Source organism: Mus musculus, chromosome 18 (assembly GCF_000001635.26).
Source record: "Mus musculus strain C57BL/6J chromosome 18, GRCm38.p6 C57BL/6J".
NCBI classification, from domain to species: domain Eukaryota; kingdom Metazoa; phylum Chordata; class Mammalia; order Rodentia; family Muridae; genus Mus; species Mus musculus.
The window spans coordinates 73,758,613-73,780,466 of record NC_000084.6 but is presented as its reverse complement, the minus strand read 5'-3'; the positions used below and the strand labels follow the sequence as shown (position 1 = coordinate 73,780,466).

The window sequence follows — 21,854 nt, the reverse complement described above, 5'->3', positions numbered from 1 at the left end:
CCTGTAGGTGTGGCTTTCCCAGTGTGATCCATCAGCAGTACTACACACCTTCCTCTGATCCTCTCCTGCCCTGCAGGCCTGTCTGCCTTGTTCTCCTGAGACATTGAGCTTTACCTGATACAACAAAGGGTTTTGTTAGAAGTTTACGTTTTCCTGTTGGTGTGTGCGCACATATGTGTATGAATGTGTGCACACAGATGCAGAGGAGGACATCTGTATCCTTTACTGCTCTCTGCCTTATTCTTGAGGTGTGGTCTCTTTCTGAACCTGGAGCTCATGTTCTTTCAGCAAGTATGGCAGCCAGCAAACCCCCGCAATTCTGTCTCCATGCCTATAAACCAGTGCTGTGTTTACAAGTGCACACGAGACCATGCCTGGCTTTTTATGTGGGTTCTGGGATCCAGACTCGGGTCCTCATGGTTGTACAACAAGCTGCCTGAACCACTGAGTTGTCTCACCAGTACCACCGATTACATTCTCATCAGCTTGCCAGGTGAAGAGGGGAAACTATGCTAATGTTGAGCTTTGAATTTATTCCACTCTTGGTAAAGCTCACTTGCTATTTCTGCTCTGTGGAGTTCTTCAGCAAGTGTGGTGATCCATCAGTTTCCATGTTCTGTCTAGTTTGATTGAGTATTCAAAACTATAAGTAGAAAAGAAGACTTTTAGTAGAAAAGATTACGTAATTAGCATTCACCAACTAGATTGTCACTTGGTAAGAATAGAATTCACTGTCATTGCGTTTGTCCACAAGAATCAATATGGTCCTCCCTTACAGTTTCCTGTCCTCACCTAAAGATTTATTTATATATTTTATGTATATGAGTACACTGCAGCTGTACAGATGGTTGCGAGCCTTCATGTGGTTGTGGGAAATTGAATTTAGGACCTCTGCTTGCTCCAGTCAACCCCACTCACTCCAGTCAACTCCGCTCGCTCCAGCCCAAAGATTATTTATTATTATAAATAAGTACACTGTATCTGTCTTCAGACGTACCAGAAGAGGGCATAGATCCCATTACAGGTGGTTGTGAGCCACCATGTGGTTGCTGAGATTTGAACTCAGGACCTTGGGAAGAACAGTCAGTGCTCTTACCCCCTGAACCATCTCTCTGGCCCCCATCCTCACTTCTTGATCTCTGTAGTAAAGTGTCTCAGAGCTCACCTGCACGAGTGCCCACCTTCTATCCTCTGTTTCTAGAATATATCTTTGAATAAGGTTTTTAAAAAATTCTAAAGAATGTGTGAAACCATGTGTGGCCATACAGGCCCATGACCCTACACTTGGAGGCTGAGGCAGGAGAATTATCATGAGTTTGAGGCCTGTTTAGGCCACATAGGAAATGTAGGTCAGCCAGGATTGCATAGCAAGACATCCTCTCCAGAAAAACACTCATGCACATAAAATAAAAATAAATGAGTCTTTAAAAGAAAGACAGAGGCCGGGCATGGTGGCGCACGCCTTTAATCCCAGCACTCGGGAGACAGAGGCAGGCAGATTTCTGAGTTTGAGGCCAGCCTGGTCTACAGAGTGAGTTCCAGGACAGCCAGGGCTACACAGAGAAACCTTGTCTTGAAACAAAAAAACAAAAACAAAAACAAAGAAAGAAAGAAAGAAAGAAAGAAAGACAGACAGACAGACAGACAGACAGACAGACAGACAGACAGACAACGATATGACTAACCAGCCTTTGGAGATCAGAAGCCAGTAATGTATGGACTGATAAGATGTGAGATCCTGGGTCAAGATTAAAGAGCAGAGAGCATGCTGAGGAGGCTAGAGTTTGTAATCCCCTTAGCACGAGAAACACACACTGATCAGGAAATAAACAACCAAGGGACAAGTTATATTTGCCCTAGAGGAAAGATAGTATTGACATTTGTCCAGTTATGACCCCTCCCCTTACGAGTGGCTACCCATCTTGGGCCGAAACCCTACAGGACTGCATCTGGGAGCAGACTGTGGCTGTAGCTGTGGCTGGTTTAGAAATGTCCAGCCTTTGCTCTGGATGCCGGTGCCTGGCGGAACCAAGTAGAAGTTTTCTCTGGAAACGCAGCACCGGTCCTCAAGTTGTTTTTCTAGAGAAACGTACAAATGCCACTCTTGTCTAGAGGGAAAAGGGAGACCTGTGCAAAGACCGGACTACCCAAGTCCAGCAGACAAGAGGGCAGGTTCAGGTCTAATGGGCAGCCAGTGCTGTAACACAGGCATGATTGTTATTTTACAACAGTGAAAGCCAAGTTTGAGAACATTAGCCAGAATCACTGACTTCTGCAGTTGAGTAGCAATAATGATCTAATGGGTGAGTGGAGATGAGACCACAGCAAGTAACTGGAGGGCAGCACAGAAGAAACTGGAAATGAAGCGGAGTCCAAGGGGAAAATACAGGAGAGCAAGCAAGAGACCTGTAATTGCTAGTAAAGTCCTGGAAGACGGTGAGTATGGCAAGGAAGGAGAGGCAGCATCATAGGCTGTGTGGCTAAGAGTGCCTTCCAGCATACCTCAGGAAAAGGAAAACCTGTGGGGTAGACCAGAAGGCCAGACCTCAGACCCTCACTTTGAGGCTTCAGAAAGTCCCGAGGAGAAGTCATGGCAGCGGCTGGTCCACATATAGGAGCAGCATTTGGTTTCTCAGCACCGCTGAGGGCCAAGAGGAAGAGGAGTGATGTGTTCCTATTGCTTGTAGGAAATACTTGGCAGCCTCGAGTTCAGTCCACAAGAGCTAGAGCAAAATGGAGACATTTTAGGAATTCAGAGAGCTCTCTGCCTGCATACTTGAGTGAAATGAAAGGACAGGGAGTGTTGTTCCTCAGGCCAGTGGGAAACAGTCCCAGAAGCTCGGGTGTAAAGGAAGGGTGGGCAAACATGTCTTGTAAACATGCAGGGAAGACAGAGCAAGGGTTTATAGACTCCAAACAGTCACACTGGGACACAGATGCACAGCATTGCTCCTTCAGTTAAACAGACCCAACGTGTTATGAGGGATCCACACTAGCAGGAAGGTACATTTTAAGCTAATGGAAAAAAAAAATTTTTTTTTTGATGAGGATACACAATGTAAACTTGAGGATAATACTAGAATACCACCACAACAACTCATTTCCAGTCAGGGAATATTTGGGGAGAAAGTGAAACAATTGAAAAACAAAAGAAAAAAAAGGAACTGTACGCCAGGCAAGACAGCTGTCAGTCAAAACACCAGGCTTAAGTGTCTTCACTCACGACACAGCCCACTAACAGAGAAGGAGAGGAGAAGCTGTAAGAGGAAAGAGACCCCGGGGAAGGGGGGTGGGGTGGGGGACTGGAGAGACCGCTCAGCAGGCGAGAACCCTGGCTGCTCTCCAGAGTGTTCATCTAACACACGTCGTGCAAAAGCTTAAAAAAGTTGGTATCATAACAGATAAAGCAGTGTTTAAATAAAAAGGGGCATCTTGGGAGAAAACAGGTCCCTACAGGAAAAGTTTGAAGGAGCTGTAAATAACCTTACAGAGATACTGTATTTCAAATGAGAGGGTTTCAGGTTAGAAACAGCAAATTCATGAAATAAAAGTTGATAGTAGAAAGAATATAAGAAAGAAGTTGAGGAAGCCACTAAACAGTTGGGACAGGAGATAGATAACAAATAAATAAAGTCACTTGTCTGTTCCATGATTACAGATAGATAACAAATAAATAATAAAGTCACTTGTCTGTTCCATGATTACAAGGTCAGAAAATGGAAATTTCAGGACAAAAGGAAAGAAAAAAAATGGAAGGACATCAAAGACTTCAGAGGAAGGGCTCACCTCTGAGTGTGAGACACAGCAGGTGTGGAAAGATACCCCAAGACACAGGGTTATAAAGTTAGTCTAAGAGCTCTGTGCTTCCAGAGATGAAAAGACAGATGCCTAAACAGGACGTGACACCAGACAGACCCTGGGCCAAGGCTGGAAGCCAGGAGATGCAGAGCTCTGCAGGAAACACGTTTCCAAACTAAAATCCGAAGCCCAGATGAGCAGAAAGAGGGAAACACACATTTTCAGAAATGCGGGTTTTCAAAAAAGAGAAAATTTATTTCCTATCAGTTGTTTCTCAGAACAACTGCAGGAAAATCTGTCCTGTTAGAAAGAGAGGGTAACAGAACACCGGCAAAGGGGAGTTAGTAATTGAAGTCAGAGAAACCCGTCCCTGAGTGACAGGGTGAGAAGAGAGGCGAGCAGTGAGAGCTGCAGAGATGTACGCCAGAAAACCCACAGGCTGCAGGGGAAAGCACACAAAGATGGGCAACTGAGGAAGAGCTCCAGGAGGGAATGATGTTAGTCACTAACAGAACAGTTAAGGGAGGAACAGAACATGAACTCTGGCGAGACAGTCCACTCTGCCTGGGTTAAATAGTGCCTACAAAGTCCTCATGTAAACGGTGAATGTAGGTGGACCCAAGCTATGTTTCTGTCCATGTTGGGGAGAGAGAGAAGGCTAGAAGTAGCAAGAGGGCAGGTTGCTTGCATTCGATCAGGAAGAATTGGAAGTCTTTAAAGCTCAAGAATCTAAAGAAACTAGAGCAGGTTAGTCAAGACTCGGAAACAGTGAGATAGTGAGCTGAAGGAACGGACAGCAGCTGCTCGGGTTGAAATCCGGGTCGGGTGGCTGCTTGGTTGTTTTCTTAAAGGTTAGCAAGTGTGTACTTCTACTTGGCTGATGGATGTTACTTTTGAGTTTATATGTCTGTCTGTCTGTCTGTCTCTCTCTCTCTCTCTCTTTCTCATTTTTTGGCACTGTTGACTGAAGAAGGCCCTAACACAAACCCATAAATATTTGCTATGTTGATAATTGTCAAAACACTGCACCTATTTCTAAAATGCTTGTGTTAGTGGTGAGAAGCAAGCATTGACAAAGATCACTTTAATTCAGTATTGCTTTCTCTGGGGCAGTTGCATTGGGAGCTTATTGCAGTTTATTTTTTCTCAGTTGAGGAATTTAGCCCTTCATAATTTGAAAGGTGGCCTTACTAAATGAACTGTGTAACATGTATTCTAGGTGTGGCTTTAGCTGTTATTCTCTGTGAAGCCCGACACATCAGTGACACCGTTTTCTTAGAAGCTGCAAAGGTAATGTTCTAAATACTGCTGATTTTCTATAAAGCATAGATTGTAGAGGTGCATAGATCTTAAAACAAGAGTCATTAAATCTGCATTATGGATGAAAAGGAAGTTAGCAATCCATGACTTTTTTTGTCTACTTCTGTATTATGTTAATTTTTTAAAATCCCAGCTTTTCAAATGTCTGTAGACGCTGCGATTCAGTTTGGATTTATAGCATGTTGTACTGTATCTCATGTTCCGTGCTACCATTGTGTCATGTGACCTGTCATATGATGGCAGTGCAGACAGCATCAGTGATTACAACATAGATAAAAATATTAACCCTTCCCTCTTAATGGAGTACTGCACCTTTCCAAAGGCACTCTGCAGAGCTCACATGAGTACCAGTGGTACTGTCTATTCTCTTCTTAGCTGCTGGTATCCCCAGCGTTCTATGTGTGAAGCAGGACGTGTACCCCTAGATCTCTAGATCTGCTTATTTATTGTTCAATGAGGAATTGTGTTGTTTTGGTTCTGGTGTGTGTTGGTGGGGCCTTGTAGCTTGTAGCTTTGTTTTCTGACTGTGAAGTGCTGGCTAGCCTAGAACTTACATTGTAGACAAGGCTGGCCTCAAACTCACAGGTCCCCTGTTTTGCCTCTGGGTGCTGAAATGAAAGGTGTGTCCCACCATGCCCAGCCATGATGAGCAGTTGTGGTTTTTTAAAAAGAATTTTTATTTTATGTATATGAGTACATTGTAGCTGTCTTCAGACACACCAGAAAGAAGAAAATATCAGACCCCATTACAGATGGTTGTGAGCCACCGTGTGGTTGCTGGGAATTAGACTCAGGACCTCTGGAAGAGCGGTTAGTGCTCTTAACCACTGAGCCATCTCTCCGGCCTCCATGATGAGCAGTTTTTGTTTTTGTTTTATATTTATTTATTTTTTATTAGATATTTTCTTTATATACATTTCAAATGCTGTCCCAAAAGTTCCCTATACCCTCCCTCCACCCTACCCACTCACTCCCGCTTCTTGTCCCTGGCATTCCCCTGTACTGGGGCATATAAAGTTTGCAATACCAAGGGGCTTCCCTTCCCAGTGATGGCCAACTAGGCCATCTTCTGCTACATATGCAGCTAGAGACATGAGCTCTGGGGGTACTGGTTAGTTCATATTGTTGTCCCACCTATAGGGTTGCAGACCCCTTCAGCTCCTTGAGTGCTTTCTCTAGCTTCTCCATTGGTGGCCCTGTGTTCCATCTTATAGATGACAGTGAGCATCCACTTCTGTATTTGCCAGGCACTGGCATAGCCTCATACAAGACGGCTATAACAGGATCCCTTCAGCAAAATCTTTCTGGCATATGCAATAGTGTCTGGGTTTGGTGGCTGGTTATGGGATGGATCCCCGGGTGGGGTAGTCTCTGGATAGTCCATCCTTTCGTCTTAGCTCCAAACTTTGTCTCTGTAACTCCTTTCATGGGTATTTTGTTCCCTATTCTAAGGAGGAATGAAGTATCCACCCATTGGTCTTCCCTCTTCTTGATTTTCTTGTGTTTTGCAAATTGTATCTTGGGTGTTCTATGTTTCTGGGCTAATATCCACTTATCAGTGAGTACATATTGTGTGAGTTCTTTTGTGAATGTGTTACCTCACTCAGGATGATGCCCTCCAGGTCCATCCATTTGGCTAGGAATTTCATAAATTCATTCTTTTTAATAGCTGAGTAGTACTCCATTGTGTAGATGTACCACATTTTCTGTATCTATTCCTCTGTTGAGGGACATCTGGGTTCTTTCCAGCTTCTGGCTATTATAAATAAGGCTGCTATGAACATAGTGGAACATGTGTTCTTCTTACCGGTTGGAACATCTTCTGGATATATGCCCAGGAGAGGTATTGCTGGATCTTCCGGTAGGACTATATCCAGTTTTCTGAGGAACCGCCAGACTGACTTCCAGAGTGGTTGTACAAGCCTGCAATCCCACCAACAACGGAGGAGTGTTCCCCTTTCTCCACACATGATGAGCAGTTTTACTTTCTACAATGGTTTAGTGTAGTCCTATAAGAAATAAAAATTTTGTTGTCTATAATTTTCTGTTTCTCCAGTGCTTTTTCCATTTTTCTAGATTGTTCTGTTTACATAAAGATACGACGCTGTTTTTCCTCTCAGGCGCTGACGACTCAGTTGACAGATGCAGAGTTAGCCCAAGGGAGGCTTTACCCGTCGCTGGCTAATATTCAGGAAGTTTCTGCTAACATAGCTATTAAAGTAAGCAATTTATGCCACTTTACATAAACTCTAATGACATTTTCTTGTCCAAGTAATATAAGCATATTAGACATAAGTTTCTAATATTTAGGAAAATTTATATGGTACACATTCTGATGTTTTGTTTTATAAGGATGTGATGTAGCCCAGGCTAGTATGTCACGTGTGACACAGTGAAGGAGACCCACATATTCTGGATGATGGTAGGATTGTGAGCTCAGGCTTGTTGCACTCCTGGCCTGGGGAAGGGAGGGAATCTGCTGTGGCCACAGAGGTTGGCATTCCTTTTTAAGAGACAAGGCTCAGGAAAATATGCACGGCTCTGTGCCCACAGGAGCCTGCCATCCCCACCTTATAGCCCAGAGACTATGTGCCTGCCCACAGGAGCCTGCCATCCCCACCTTATAGCCCAGAGACTATGTGCCCGCCCACAGGAGCCTGCCATCCCCACCTTATAGCCCAGAGACTATGTGCCCGCCCACAGGAGCCTGCCATCCCCACCTTATAGCCCAGAGACTATGTGCCCGCCCACAGGAGCCTGCCATCCCCACCTTATAGTACAGAGGCAGGAGAGTTGTGCATCAGGGCTGGGCTCCTGTGCTCCTGAGTTTGGTGCCAGTCACCTGCCTGCGTGCATGGCCAACCAGGGCTCCTAATCTGATCTTTTTTGCCAGCCTGTCTGTTGGGGAGAAATTGCCAGTGGGAACCACTCTGTTCCTGAGCCTTGTGACTATTACAGATTAAACACAAACTTACATTGACTGTAGCAGCACCTTATTGTTTTAGGTGCCTGCTTCGTATCTACACACTGTGACAAAGTGTCCCATCCTCCCTTGAAGAATGGTGTCCCCTTTTGATGAAATCTTTTCTTTTTTTGTTCCTTCCCCTTTTTTCATCCTTTTTTTTCTTTTTTGAGATAATTTTATATGTGTATGTGTTTTGTCTACACTTTATTGTATAGACATTCAAATGTCCCACATCATTGTAGTGGCCAGAAAAGTGTATCAGACCTCCTGGAACTAGAATTACAGGCAGTTGTAAGTCACCATGTAGGTGTTGGGAACTGAACCCAGGTTCTTGGCAAGAGCAGCCAGTACTCCTAACCATGGGGCCAGCTCAGAATTCCAAGTTTCTTTGTTGTCTGACATTGTTATTTCAGGATGGGCCTGAGAAATTTATAAACTTTTAGCTTATTCAATTCTTGTTATGATAGAATTGATGAGGGTTTTTTTTTTCATATTTTTATATTTTAATCAAAAGTGAAAAAATTTTCCCCTTTATGTTTAAGAGAAAAGCACTAAAAATATAAGAAAGATAGTTTAGAGTTTGAAGAAATAGGGTTTATCACACTGGGCAATATATCTCAAGCTGGAAAGAATTCAAATCAAAATTGTCTGGAATGCTCACTGACAGAGTCCGGGCCATACAGCAAGGCTTTGGTCATAAGAGGGTTTGTAGATTTGGGGCGGAGTCCAGAATTCCCACATGACGCTGATGCCTGGGACCCAAGGGCCTTGATTAGCATTGGCAAGCACACATTGGAATGCCTAGAAGCTAAGCACTGTCCCGGCACCAGCCTGGATAGATGGTAAGAAGGAGGAATTGTCTAGAGTCAAGATCAGGAAGTTTCCATCAAGAAGACTGGCATACACAAAGATTCGCTCTGAAGGCAGCAGAAGCCATTGCAGGGCTGAGTCAGCCCCGCGTACTTCAGAACAGTTGGCTGACCGCAGCTGACGCCTGCAAGTCTCTGCTCCTTTGTTCTGTTCGTTTGGTGCATGCTTTGTTCAGTTTGTTTTTTGAGACAGGGTTTCTCTGTATCCCTGGCTGTCCTAGAGCTCGATCTGCAGATGAGGCCTGCCTAGAACTCAGAGATCCATCTGCCTCTGCCTCCAGGATGCTGGGGTTAAAGGCGTGCGCTACCACCACCTGTCTGACGAATAGGGCGGTTTTGATTAGAGTCTAAGCAGCACAGCCCCTTTCAGCAGGGCTATGGGAATAGAGGCTGCTACATCACCTGCATGGAGATTGACATCCTAGAACTTAGACGTGCCTGTTGAATGTAAAGAAATACTAAGCATTCTTTTCTACATCAGGAAAGGTGACCAGAACACATCAAAGCTTTCACGAGATGACAGATAATTTTTATTATCTCTTTCAAACTTGACACGTTTTAAATAATTTGAAATGAGTCAAAGTCATACTTGGCATTTTGGAAAAAGTGAAGTATAATTCATCTACACGTGTGTCTGTGTCGTGATGCTATTTGATTTCTCTGAGCGACAGTCGGAGCCTAAACAGTGATGCTGTTCATTTCCCAGCTTGCAGAGTACCTGTACGCTAATAAAATGGCCTTCCGGTACCCAGAACCCGAGGACAAGGCCAGATACGTGAGAGAGAGAATATGGCGGAGCAACTACGTTTCCCTGCTGCCGGACGTGTATGACTGGCCAGAGTCTTCACTGACACCTCCTCAGATCACAGAAGAGAAGCTTCCCCACTGAGACGCTCCGGCCTTCAGGGAACCACTATTTTTAGACAAAAAGATAATATTCTCTGAGTTACGGTGTCATCTGTGGTTTATTCTTCCGTACCCACTTTGCTTGGCTTTTTTTTTTTCCCTGTGAATCTCAGTTTCGTTGGGGACAGACATGCTGGCTATACTGTAGTGCCCACAGCCCAGTTCTGGGAATGCGTCCGTTCCGATGGGTCGCCTCCTGCGCTCTGCTTTAAGCTTGCGACGGTACTGTCGCTGTTAACGTGAATGTATCTCTCACTTCCCCCCTCAGCCCTCCAGTGCTGTGCACGTGAGCACAGAACGTTGAGAAGGAGTGAGTGCTCACCGAATTCCAAAGAAAACTTGTCAGCACCAAGAAACTGCTCTGTTCTTGTCACTTTCTGCTCTGACGTCCCTTTGTAGTTAGACAGATTTGGGGAAATACAAAAAAAAACTTCCTAGAACTAAATCAGTGCTAACTAGCATTATAGAAGAGTGGGAGGAGCCACTGCTGCCTTTAGACAAACTGGACTGTCACGTGCAACAGTGTACAAAACCCACTTTTATTAATAAAAGTAATTCCTTACATTTAATTGCTTCAGTTACATTATCTTATTGACCAAACAGAAACTTACGTTTGTTGATTGTGAGAACAGTTTCATCGTCTTTCTCTGCTGAGAATGGATAATAGGTTCCGAGCTTAGTGGAGAATAAATAAATGAACTAGACCAGGAAATGCCTTCTTTTGTATTTTCAAGACAGGATCTCACTATGTAGCCCTGGCATTCCTGGAACTCACTCTGTAGACCAGGCCAGCCTCGAACTCAGAGATCCTCCTGCCTCTGCCTCCGGAGTGCTGGGAATTGAGGACGTACACTGCTCCCCCTGGACTGTACACCTGGCAGGAAATGCCTTTAAAAAAAAAAAAAAAAGATTTATTTATTTGAGTACACTGTAACTGTCTTCAGACACACCAGAAGAGGGCATTAGATCCCATTTCAGATGGTTGTGAGTCACCATGTGGTTGCTGGGAATTGAGCTTAGGGCCTCTAAAAAAGCAATCAGTGCTCTTAACCACTGAGCTATCTCCCCAGCCCAACCCAGGAAGTACTATCTTTCAATCCAAGGGTAACATCAGTGTTCATGAGTCATGTTCTGAAAGAACCCTGAAGTTTGTTGGAGAAATGTTAGTGTTTGTGGCATTCACCTGTCTAGATGCTTTGAGGGACAAAGTTTGTTCTTCTTTTGAGATTTTAGCAAGCTGACCTGAAACTCACTCTGTGTCCCTGACTTTCTTCCATGCATGTGTTGTTATCATAGCCATGAACCACAATGGTCAGGAACAAAACTTAAAAATGCTCACCCCAGAATGGTGGCAGTACAGAGCGGTTTGTAGGTACATACCAGTGTGTGTTTATACTCTATAGGCAAAGGGGACTTCTTCCCATCTTCCTGCTTAAGATTGACTTGAAGTTCTGAAGGTGTGTTCAGACTGCTTAGTGTACACGACCTTGGGTTCAGTCCACAGGGCCACCCCAGAGAGGCAGTCTTACAATGGCATTGCAGTTTTAAGTATGGGTGGACACGATGGTTAATTTAACATAAGTAGCAGTCTGTTCAATACAATAATGAAGTAAATCATTGATTGAAAGATGAATACACAGGTACGAGTCTAGTACTGAAGCAGGAGAATCTCAACTTCAAAGCCAGAATGTCTACAAAAGAACTCACAATGTGATTGCAAGATGGTTCAGTGGTTAGGGCTCTTGTGTCTCTGAGCCTCCACATTTAAGTTTAATTCCAGGACCCATATGGTGGACAGAAAGAACCAATTTCCAGAAGTTATTTTCTGATTACCCTCCCCCGCCCCCACTTGCCACACACACACACACCATAAATAAATGAACAAAAATGAAGAGAAACGTTTATTTTTTTTCATGTTTTTATTTAATTCTGTCTATGAAATCTAAATATTGAATGTTACAAGTATACAAATGTGTTGCTGGTTTTTTGGGTTTTTTTGCTCAGTTTGTTAACGGTCGGGACAGAGGCTGAGTTACAGCACTTTTACTAAGTTGTTACTTACTGGATGGTACAAGTCACAGCAACCATTTTAAAGATGGCAAGATAACATATAGCCTGCTTATAAACATTATCTAATGTAAATTTAAATGTTTATTATCTAAGAGTGTGGGCAATGGGAGACCCTGATGGCGTCGAATTGGGTGTGGGGGAGGGAGTTACTGGGGCTCTCCATGGGGAATTGTGCCAACCAAGAAGGTCATTATTTGGAGGAGTGGTGATGGTGCCTCACCTGCTGGGCAAAGGAAGGGCTGGACACGAGTTTCCAGCAGTCAGGAGGAAAAGGGCCCCTGCTCTCTTCCCACTGTGAAGCAGAGCTGGGAAACTTGATGAGGGCATAGTCGGTGCACGGATGGTCAGCTCTGAGGGTTTCATTAAACCATTTTCCAAGGGTGGCTTCCCCACCAGAAGGTTCTCTCAGAATCACTGTGAACCCCTTAAGTGGAGATTTCCTTGTCTTCAGAGCCCTAAGTGACCTGGGGGGGGGGGGGGGAGAAGGATTCTGATGGCATCTTGTTCTCACACACTAAGGCCTTGGTGTGGGCCGGCAGGTAGCCGTGTTGCTGCTGGTACAGTTTCAGGGTGGGGTTCACTATCTAGTGTTTCTTCGTTTCTTTTTTATTAAATCTTTTTTTTCATGTATGTTGATTTTGTACATTTCTCAACCTCCCAGATCTGCCTACACACTCAACTTCTTGTTCTTTCTCTTTGTCTCTATTTCTCAACAACAACAAAAACCAGAAAAGATGGAATGTCACTAGGGCAGTCCCCAAGCCTAGGAGTAGCTGGCCAAATGCAAACACAGCCCATGGGTTTTGTCTGGGCGTGTGTGTGCTTTTGGTTCCGGTTTTTGGTTTGGGAGGTTTTGGTGGTGGTGGTGGTGGTGGTGGTAGTTTGGTTTGGTTTGGTTTGGTTTTTGTCTGGTTGGTTGGTTGGTTGGTTGGTTGGTGAGGTCTCACGTGTCTAATGATCCCCTTGGTGCCCAGGCTGTTGGTGCAGATGCAAAACTGAGCATGTTGCATTGCACCTTTGAACTGAGTGCTGAGAAACTGTGTGCTTCAGTTTATATGAAATCATATAGAATGGCTTTCATCTAGTTGTCTTTAATTGATATTGGATATTAAGTTAATAAGGAAACTTTAGACATAATTTTTCTGAAAACATATAATCTAGGATACTTTATTAAGCTCATAAAATCTAGTGACCAGGTTGTTTTGTTGTTGTTGTTTTGTTTTGTTTTGTTTTGTTTTGTTTGTAAGAGTAGCTATCCACTGTCTATTTATGGAACAGTTTTCTTTGAGGAAGGCCTTGATGATTTTTCTCTAACTTACTGGCTTCTGAAGAGATTTTACCCAGTTACCACTGGATTTAGACTGCTCTTTCCAGGAGTGCAGAGTGGAGCAGTAGTCATTTGTTCCCACGGGGAGTGGAGACGGTGCAGGGAGCCTGGCCGTGGAGGAAGTACAGATGTGTCACAATGGGGTCAGTGTTCTCCAGCTCTCCTAACCAAAATCAGCCCTAAGGAGCATTCACCATAGTCAAGAACATTAATACAAACCTGAGAGCTCCCTTACTGGAGTTCCATGTCCAATCCTCATTGGGCTAGCAGCAGCATCCAGGTTCCATTCAAGACGTGTTCCGGTGCAGACCTGTTGCTGACTGCACACAGGAGACAGGTCTCATCAGCCACTGTGATTTGCACTTGTACACAGTGTTAAAATGAAACCTGCTAGCCAGGTATGCTGCATGCCTCTAGTCCCAGCACTTGGCAGGTAGAAGCAGGAGGATCGGGAGTTAAGGCTAGCTTCAACTACATATGGAGATCAGGGCTAGCCTGGGCTACAGGAGACCCTGCCTCAACAAAGAAAGCCCTCAAAGGATGAGCTGAAGTTATACACTAAATAAGTAAATATTCAAAATAATCTAGCCTTAGAAAACCACTTCATCTGAAGTCAATGTCTTACTTCGTGCTTGAAGAAAGAGTGCTGTTTTTTATTTATTTCAAATTTCAAGGCATTCAGATAATCAAGAGGGGACATGCGTTGTGGAACTGTCTGATCTTTATTATGATTTACTTGGAGTAATACTTGGATTTTAAAGCAACTACTTAAAATTGTGTCCCTGAAAAGGAAAAGGATGGCGTTCACAGTTGGTTGTGTTCCCTGCATGGTTAATTTTACCTGTGTGTCTAGAGGAAGGCCCAGGCTAGTGCGTGCATTAAGCTAGTGCGTGCGTATCTTCGGCTAGGTGTCATTTCCCAATGACTGAACTCTCTTCATCTTTTTCTTCCAATTAAAAATGTATGTGCCGTTTGCTCCTTAAGACATTCCATACCCTTAAGTCTTAGACTCGGAGGGGTCTGTCGGTCTGTTGGTCTGCCCGTCTGTATCTTCAGTTCTCAGGAGTTTTCTTTGCTTGTGTGCTCATTTGTGTGTTTGAGGCAGGGCCACATAACCGAGTCCAGCCTTACAACTTGCGACTTAGCCTCACCTGTGCTGAAAGAGTCTGCGTACATCCTAGAAACTTTATTTTCTAGAAATTCACCGATTCTCATGTGGTCATTGAGTGCCACCAGTACATCTGATGGATCCAGTTGGCACGTCATGACAGATTGACTTGTGTGACTGTGCCTGCTCTGTGTCGGGTGTTCAAAGCATCTCCCATGTACGCTGGAGCCCTGCATCTCTGACCCTGTTTTACAAGCAAGGGCAGCGCCACAGGGGAGTTGAAGAGCTCTTGTGAGCTCAGCCCCTTCAGTCTCTGCAGGCAGTTCTAGCCAAGGGGACAGTCTTCTTCGCCTGTTTGGACAAGATTAGTTCTCAGTCCTTTGGAATGCGTTTTCCCAGTTCGTAGGATTTTTCCCCCCTTTGTTCCTACTTAACGATTCAAACACACTATAAACCTCTTACTTGTTAATTATTAGATGTATATATTAAGTTATTTGTTTTGAATGTGATAGATTACGCCAAAGATTCTCAGTAGCTAGTTCAATCTTGATTTAGTAATATTCATAGAGCCACCGGCTGCCGTCACTGTTCTACAAATCAGTGTCCTCCGCAGTCAGTCATCCACTTTGCGACTCTAGTCCTGTCCCCGCGCCCCCAGAAGGTATTCTCTGATCGAAGTCTGTTATGTGTACTTCCATGAAGGAGGACTATGTGCAGAATGAAGAGAGCTATCTTAGCTGAACATTTGACAAAATTCCTACCCAGTGTTTTGATTGTACTTTGCCTGATAAGTTTTAAAATCACCAGAAAGTAAAACAATTTTTACAGTTCATGTCGTCGTCGTCATCGAAGAAACCACACATCCTGTGTCATTGCTTAGCATTTCTCACTGTGTGTGTGTGTTGGGGTGGGGGGGGGCGGATGTGGGAATGACAGGTTTTTCAGAGGTGATTCCCTCATGGGAAGATAAAGGGGAATGCATGCTCTCTGTAGAGTATTTCATGCTGTGTTGACTTCTTACGGAGAGTCCCGAGACTGCTATAAAGACTTGATAATTACGTGAACTGTTTTTCCCTTTTTGTGATATATTCCTTGTAATGAGATGTGTTCTTATATTTTCTTAGTAAAAATTTTCTTATGTGTAAAAATGGTTGCTGACTTTGTTTCTAAGGGGTGTGTAGAATAGTTTTAAAGCTGTGAATATTGCTGTGAGCCCTTCCTTATCCTGGCTTTCTTCCAGAATCCCTTGGCCCCTTGGGAACTTGTTAGCTTAAGTTCATACACAGAATACTATGGCACTCCTCATATTTGCCTTTTATTTTCTTGCAGTCTGTTTCCCATTCTTTGTATCTCCTTATTTAGCTCAACTTCAACAGTAAAGGAGAGCCAAACCCCCATGCCAACACTTAGAAAACCCTGCTGACTCGATGACAGGGAGGTGCATGCTGTAAGAGGTAACAGCCACTGAGAATTTTTTTTAAAAAGATTTATTTATTTATTATATGTAAGTACACTGTAGCTGTCTTCAGACACCCCAGAAGAGGGAGTCAGATCTCATTACGGATGGTTGTGAGCCACCATGTGGTTGCTGGGATTTGAACACAGGACCTTTGGAAGAGCAGTCAGTGCCCTTACCCGCTGAGCCATCTCTCCAGTCCCCACCACTGAGAACGTTCACCTCATCCCGGTACGGTTCCGGTTATCTGGCAAATTTACTCAGTTAAACGACACAGCACTTAGGAGATATCCATACTAATGAGTGCCCAATTGTAAAATCAGAGGCATAGTGGTGTCAAGTCTCTGAGATGCGATGGCAAGATTCAAACCTCTCCTGTCATGATGGAACCTCTTTGGGTTGGACTCTCCGAACTGAATCTCTGGCCAGTGCAACAGAGCATGACCGCAGAACCAGTCGTTGCCAGTCAAAATCACCAACTCCAAGAAACCCTTCCTGGGGGCTGGAGAGATGGCTCAGAGGGTAAGAAGACTGACGGCTCTCCCAGAGGTCCTGAGTTCAAATCCCAACAACCACATGGTAGCTCATGACACCCTCATACACACATGCATGAAGATAGAACACCAATGCATATAAAATAAAAATAAAAAAGGAAGCCGGGCAGTGGTGGCACACACCTTTAATCCCAGCCCTCGGGAGGCGGATTTCTGAGTTTGAGGCCAGCCTGGTCTACAAAGTGAGTTCCAGGACAGCCAGGGCTATACAGAGAAACGCTGTCTCGAAAAACCAATAATAATAATAATAATAATAATAATAATAATAATAATAGTAATAAAAAAGGAGAAAGCCCTTCCCGTTGCTGAGCATGTACCTGTCCAGTAATGTCTTTTGTCCCTTCTCTCCCATCTCTGACATTCTCTCCGCACCTTTACCTTCTTAGAATGCTTCCATCTCACAGAGAAAGAGAACAATCGATGGGAAGAGGATCCCCTAGGCCTCTCAGCAGCATTCTTCTCATTGTTTGCAACTTATCTAGGGATTCGTGTTTTGTTGCACATAAATCTTCTGTAGAACATCAACCTCGGATAAGGCCGTGCTGACCAGGATGGAACCAGATGAAAACCGGAGAACTCTGTAACCTTGCTGTACAGAGATAAAACGCTGGCATTGATTGCTGAGACCATAAGAAATAATCGACTTCCTGTTATATACACACTCGTGGGGCCACACACACACACACACTCCTGATCAGAATGGTCAGTACTGATTATCTGCCGATCACTTATTGAGATTAGTGGTGCTTGAAATGTCCCTGCTTTCTGACAAACCCAATCCTGAGTGAACCTCAACTTCCATGGTTCTGTAAAACCAGCTAACCAGTTCTACATCTTGCAAGAGAGAGAGATAGTTATTCATTTTCTTTCTGCCTCCCAAGTGCTGGGATTAAAGGCGTGTGTCATCATGTCCAGCTTTTTTCCCCCTTAGGGTTTTTTTTTTTTTTTTTCAAAAAAAAAAAAAGTTAATTTATTATGTCTAAGTGCACTGTAGCTCTCTTCAGACGCACCGGAAGAGGGCGCCAGAGCTCATTACGGATGGTTGTGAGCCACCATGCGGTTGCTGGGATTTGAAGTCAGGACCTTTGGAAGAGCAGTCAGTGCTCCTAGCCACTGAGCCATCTCTCCAGCCCATTATTCCTTTTTTTTTTTTTTTTAATTATTTATGGAATCTGGGGATCAAGCTCTCATGTGTGCTAGACAAGCATCCTGAGCTCAGATCAAAAAGTACTAACTTATTACGACACCCGATATATGCACCTCTTCACAGAGGTAAGCAATGACCCACCTTGGTGAGCTACATATGGATTCCTGAAGGCCTCTGGCCAGAGAACACTGAGAGCATCCATCTGGACCACACTCCTGGGAAAAGCACACACCCGGACCAAGTGCGCTTTGGGCTCTGGATCATTTCTTCTCCATCTAAGAACCTGGCGCCACTGGCTCTGCTGCCTCTCTGGCCATCAGTCCTCCCTGGGCAGTTCGCTAGCACCAGGATGCAAGCATGCTTCTGCCTCCCTCATCCTGAAAGCAGTTCCGGGAGGGCTCTTGGCTCCTCTTCCTCTCCAGCTGTTGCCCCAGAGCCTCGTGCGTGCGTGCGTGCTAAGGAAATGGTTCACCACAGAGCTCCAGCTCCAGTCCTTCCTGCCTTGTCCTGTCCCGTCCCGGGCGGGGCGGGGCGGGGCGGGGCGGGGCGGGGCGGGGCGGGGCGGGGCGGGGCGGGGCGGGGCGGGGCGGGAAGATGTTTGAAGGGCAGGTGCAGGAGAATGCTGGGGACTTGACAGCCTTAACCCAGAAGCACATTTGGTTACCTTTTGCTGCTTCCTTCTCCTTTGTCTGCACATAAAGGTTATTTTCTGAGTGACTGGGAGTGGGTTGCAGGGATGGAGTCCCTTTACTCCAGGCTACACCCTGGACCTCAAAAGCAGCCTCAGTCCTCACTCACCTCTGCCTGGAAACCCTCACGGCACCTGAACCTTTCAGTGTCTGCCCACATCACTTCAGACGGCTTTCTCTGTGTCACCCACTAATAACTGCCGCCAAGATGCCCCAGCATCCCCATCTCCTGTCATTTTCTCCACAGACCTATTTATCATCTGATACAGTAATAATACTTATTCCATTAATTTGTCTCTCCTGAACTGAGTAAGACGGCTATGAGTACAAGCCTTTTTTCTTTCAGGTTTACAAACACCTCAGCTTTTCACACAATACACTCATACCACTCTCCTGGCGTGTGGATTTCCCTTCACCCTACAAGCAAGCAGTGCTGCAGCCCACAGGTTCTGTTTCGACTCTGACACGCTGTCTCCCGGAGACTCTGGTGTCAGGAGCATGAACCACAAGTACTACACTTGGAAACCATTTTCCCTTTCAAGTTGGAAGCCAGGCTGCCTGTGGGCTCTCTCAGCTGACAGCTTAAGGCAGCAGGCAGAGGATGGCAGGCCCATTCCTGAGAGTCGGGGACTCTTCTAAAGGGCAACATCAGTTCATTCCCCCTCACCCCCCCCCCGGCTCCCCCCACCCTCCCCTGATCATGTACAAACCATAGCTCCGCCTTATATGTTTCATAGCCACCATTTTGTCCTTACCTGCCTCCTTCACATCAGGTCACATCTCCACTGTGTTGTGAAGATGCTCGAAGCCTTGCTGGCTTCCCCCAACTCTGAACAGACATTTCTCCTAATATGTTACTTGCATACTTAATTTTTCTCTTGTGTGTTTCTTGGAAAGCCCAGGCTAGCCCAGCAGATGATTCTGGATATGGTGGGTCTGCATATAAGAAACCCTAAAATGATGAGAGCTGTTGATGTGGTAATTAGAATTTCTGTTTTCTTAATGTGTACCATCCCCCACCCACCCCAGATTTACTGTCCCAACTCCAGACTACACTGTACAATAACTGCAGCGGGTTTGGAAACACGCTCCTAATGAGGCACTTCAAATTTAATGACAAGTGCCAGAGGTGAGTTTTAGTTGAGTAAGGTACAGCTACCCCTTATGGCCTAAAGACTATGAATTAATGAGAACAAACCTTAAAGCAACTATCATACATAAACAACAAACAGTCTATCAATAAGCAGACACCAAACAGCCTATACTTTTTGTCTGCCTTAGTTTATAGCTATAGTCATAGCAAAATACCAGAGACTGGCAATGAAATGATAGGAACTTGTTTCCTCCTAGCTCTCAAGGCTGAAGCTACAGGATAGCAGGGGCATCTTGGTTGGTTTCTGGCGAGGGTCCTCCTCCCAGCTTGTACAGTAGATTCCCCCCTCCCCCACTCTTGAGAGACAAACCCAACACCCTCGGGGGATGCCAACAATTGTCAGTAGTTCTATGTCGGAGCAGCTAGATCCAGAGCTGCAGGTGGCTACCTTAAGGAGCCAGGTGAGTACCCATTATCTTTTGGGGGGTTTCAGCGCAGGCCAAACAGAGATTCACAGTTTCAACGCGGAAAAGAATTTAAGGACTTGTTGGTATGAAGCAGAACTGGAGATTTTATTAAAGGTACTTTGATACAGACTGAGTATGCTGCTGCACACCTTTAATCTCAGTGATTGGAAGGCAGATGTAGGCAGATTTTTGTGAGTTCGAGGCCAGCTTGGTCTACTTAGCCAATTCTAGAAGAGTCAGGGCTATATAGAGAGACCCTGTCTCAAAAATGAATGAATGAATGAATAGATATTTTAGTATAGATTTTAACCATGAGGGCTCAGAGAAAGAGAGCTGGTCAGAGAGAAGATCTGACATACATGTTGAGTGAGAGCCACAGTTGATAGTGTTAGTTATGTGGTCTCTGTGGGTGGCTTTCCAGTTGCGGCTTAAATGGTTATGAAGGAGGGCTGGAGAGTTGGCTCAGCAGTTCAGAGCACTGACTATTCTTCTGGAGGAACTGGGTGATTCCCAGCACCTTTGTGGTGGCTCATAGCTCTCTAACTCCAGTTCCAGAGGATATGCTGCCCCCTTCTGGCCTCCATGGGCACTGCATGCATGTGGTACAGAGGCATTCATGCAAATAAAACACCCCCCCCCCCTCCATGGTTACCTGGGTAACAAGATGGATGGCCACGTATCCCAAATAAATAATTTTGATCTTAAAAAAGAAGTTATTAAGCAATTTCTTTTTTTTCTTCTCTCTCTCTCTCTCTCTCTCTCTCTCTCTCTCTCTCTCTCTCTCTCTCTCTCTCTGTATACATACATGCAGGTCCTATGGAGGCCAGAAGAAGGCTCTAGAGTTATGGGCAGTTGTGAGCCACCCAATACGGGTGCTGGGTGTTGAGAATCAAATTTGGGTCCTTGGAAAGAGCCATAAGCACTCTTAGCTGCTGGACCAGGTCTGTGGTTCCTCTTTTCTGTCCTTTCATACTCGAGATGACAGAGTGGCTCTGGAGATACCTTGGAGTAATAATCTGATAAGGTAAAGCCAGGAGCTACTGTGTTTGCTCAGGGTTTAATACATTTCCTTTTCCTGTAAGTGGGGCTTCCAGTGAGATTCCTAGAAGACTGCAGGTTGACAGCTGGGAAGGGAGACAGTCTTTAAGCAGTCACTCATCAACTGTGCTGGGAATCTTGCTTCTTTGCTGGTGAGATACTTCAACTGGACTCTAGAGTAAAAGAGCTGCCTTCTGTTCTCATGTCAGGATAATTTCCCCTATCTTCTATCCTGCCTCGGTTTCCCTCTCTGAGATGTTGATCTGTTAATCTTAATGACCCTTGAGAGCGGACGGTCCATTTCCTACAGCTCCTGGGCTGAACAGGGACACGGGGGCTTACTCTTCCAGGGAATCAAGAATCTCAATGTGTATGATCAAAAGAGGATCTGGGAGGCTGAAGCTTGGAGAGCGAAGGGCTGTTATCTGAAGGAAATCTGAAAAAGATGATGTCATTACTCAAGACGTTAAACCACATAGACAGTAAAGCATGCTCCTGAGATCAGAGCCCAAAACTGCAGGTTCCCTTTAGCACAATAACCATCTGCTAAATATCTGCTAACCAGGATGCTAATAAACCGGAAGGCTTAGGGCAACGACTGACTGAGACTTAGTTTCATCTTGGATGTCTGTGGATACACTGTCTCCATTTTCCTAGTTTCATTTCTGTGGCTGGGATGAAATATCCCAACGAAAGGCAACTTAGGGAAGATGAGGGTTTTATTTTTGCTCATCATTCCAGGTAAAAGTCCATCTCTGTGGGGAAGTCACAGTTGCAGGAGCTTGAAGCAGCTAATCAGGGCGTGCCCAATAGGTGGGAGCAGAGAGGAAAGAACACACAAGTATTTCTATCACTCAGCTTGCTTTCTCTTTTCTCACACAGTCCAGGGAACGGTGACACCCACTTTCTGGCTGATCTTCCCACATCAATTAAGTCAATTAAGATAACCTGCCGCCCCCACCTCCCAGACATGTCCATGGGCCAACCTGATCTGGGCAGTAGTCATTGGGAGCTCTTCCCAGGAAGAGTGGAGGCTAGAGGAGTCCC

At 45.0% G+C, this 21,854-nt stretch overlaps 1 protein-coding gene across 3 annotated transcripts in view; it reads left to right on the top strand.

Annotated features, from left to right (window-relative positions):
• The window catches only part of Me2 (malic enzyme 2, NAD(+)-dependent, mitochondrial), a 50,485-nt gene extending 34,972 nt beyond the window's left edge, over positions 1-15,513 (top strand). Inside the window, exons 14-16 of one of the 3 annotated variants that reach the window (NR_157387.1) lie at positions 5,018-5,088; positions 7,195-7,337; positions 9,659-15,513. Coding sequence is in view for 2 of the 3 variants with exons in the window: in NM_145494.3 (NP_663469.1) it covers positions 5,018-5,088; positions 7,239-7,337; positions 9,659-9,841 (353 nt within the window). In the remaining variant the exon portion in view is untranslated. The remainder of the gene's footprint in view (positions 1-5,017; positions 5,089-7,194; positions 7,338-9,658) is intronic. The other 2 variants (NM_145494.3, XM_006525496.4) reach the window with 2 other exon arrangements.
• The last annotated feature ends 6,341 nt before the right edge of the window (positions 15,514-21,854 follow it).